Here is a 1,245-nt window from a genome sequence, read left to right as displayed (position 1 = left end):
CACTATATTGTACAGAGCATGTTTTGTGCTGATGGTAAAAATGAAAAAGAGAAAGAGAGAGAAAAAGAAAGGGAAGGGAGATCTTTGGCGGACTGGAAAGAGGTCTTCATTTCCCGAAGAGCTCCATCATTCTTCTGTTATTTTGCGCTTGCTGGGCCAGCTGTTCCGCCCTGGACATCTCCATCATCTCCCGGAGCAGGTGGAAGGTCAGATCCAGGGATATCGGCGGGTCCTCGGACCTCCTTCCCCTCTCCATCGAGTCTTCCCCGCGGTCTCCGAAGCCGCTTATGAGCGCCCTGATGTTTCCAACTTTCCCCTGTAAAAGGCGCCGCGTCAGCTGGAGTTGTAGCGCTCTGTTGTAGATGGCAGGTGACCCGCCGGGATACATGGACGATGATGGGAAAGAGTTAGAGTCCCCGTTGCCGAGTCGGATGAAATACTCCTCTCCGAGCCGCTCCAGGATGGGACCAGACTGCTGCTGCTGGGAGTTTTGGGTTTGGGGGACTGGGACGCGCAGGGTACCGCCAGGGCTCTCAATAGCCCGACATTCGTAGCGCGGTAAGAAGGCAACTAGCAGAATCACGGTGGTACCAAGTAAATTGAGCTTCATGTCAGGATATCAGCAGGAATCTGTGAATGAAAAAGATCATTTTGGATTATTTAAATTTGGATTTTTTAATTAACTTTAGTGCGAAATGTGGTGCGTAAGGAGGCGTTTACGCACGGAAAACGACACTGTAATAGAGCAATAGACTGGGAACTAATGATAACTATTACTCAGAGCGTTACAGTTTAATTATTGTTGCAATGTATTTTATAATTCACCATCACTTATTATTAATGCACTGCTTCTTATGAGATTGGTCCGTGATGTGAAAGATTTGCGCGTAAAGAAAGCTTGAATTTGTGTCTCGAAAAGGGATGGAAGTTAAAGCATTATTACCGTTTGTAATTATATTGATATTAAATGAGACCAGGGTCAAAAATAGATCAGCAATCCACCTTGCAATCTCTAAATCCGTTTCTCCGAAAGCCAACTGAAAAGATCTCTTCTGATCAAAATTAGAGTTAATCGTGCCAAAAGAATGCGAGTGTATAAAATGCCCAAAGAAAGGACATGCAAACAGACAAGTCGTAATGTGGGAAAAGTAAATGTAGCTTTTCGTACCTTTAGTCTTCAGAGGAGGTCCAGTACAGCCTTGTAGGTTGCCAGGTAGTTGGCGAGATGCCGCCCTCCTTCACTTC

At 45.7% G+C, this 1,245-nt stretch overlaps 1 protein-coding gene across 1 annotated transcript; it reads right to left on the bottom strand.

The window, feature by feature from the left end:
* crhb (corticotropin releasing hormone b) lies at positions 1-740 on the bottom strand. Its single transcript, XM_084566741.1, has one exon. The coding sequence runs from the start codon at positions 608-610 to the stop codon at positions 107-109; it is 504 nt and encodes a 167-aa protein (XP_084422867.1). The 5' UTR covers positions 611-740; the 3' UTR covers positions 1-106.
* Between the last annotated feature and the right edge of the window lie 505 nt (positions 741-1,245).

This window comes from Chelon labrosus (assembly GCF_963514085.1).
Source record: "Chelon labrosus genome assembly, chromosome: 18".
Taxonomy (NCBI): Eukaryota; Metazoa; Chordata; class Actinopteri; order Mugiliformes; family Mugilidae; genus Chelon; species Chelon labrosus.
Note: the sequence above shows the minus strand (reverse complement) of the source record. Positions and strands in the feature narration are given on the sequence as shown.

Coding starts and splice junctions, on each gene's coding strand:
- crhb (XM_084566741.1), bottom strand. CDS start 610: ATGAAGCTCAATTTACTTGGTACCACCGTGATTCTGCTAGTTGCCTTC.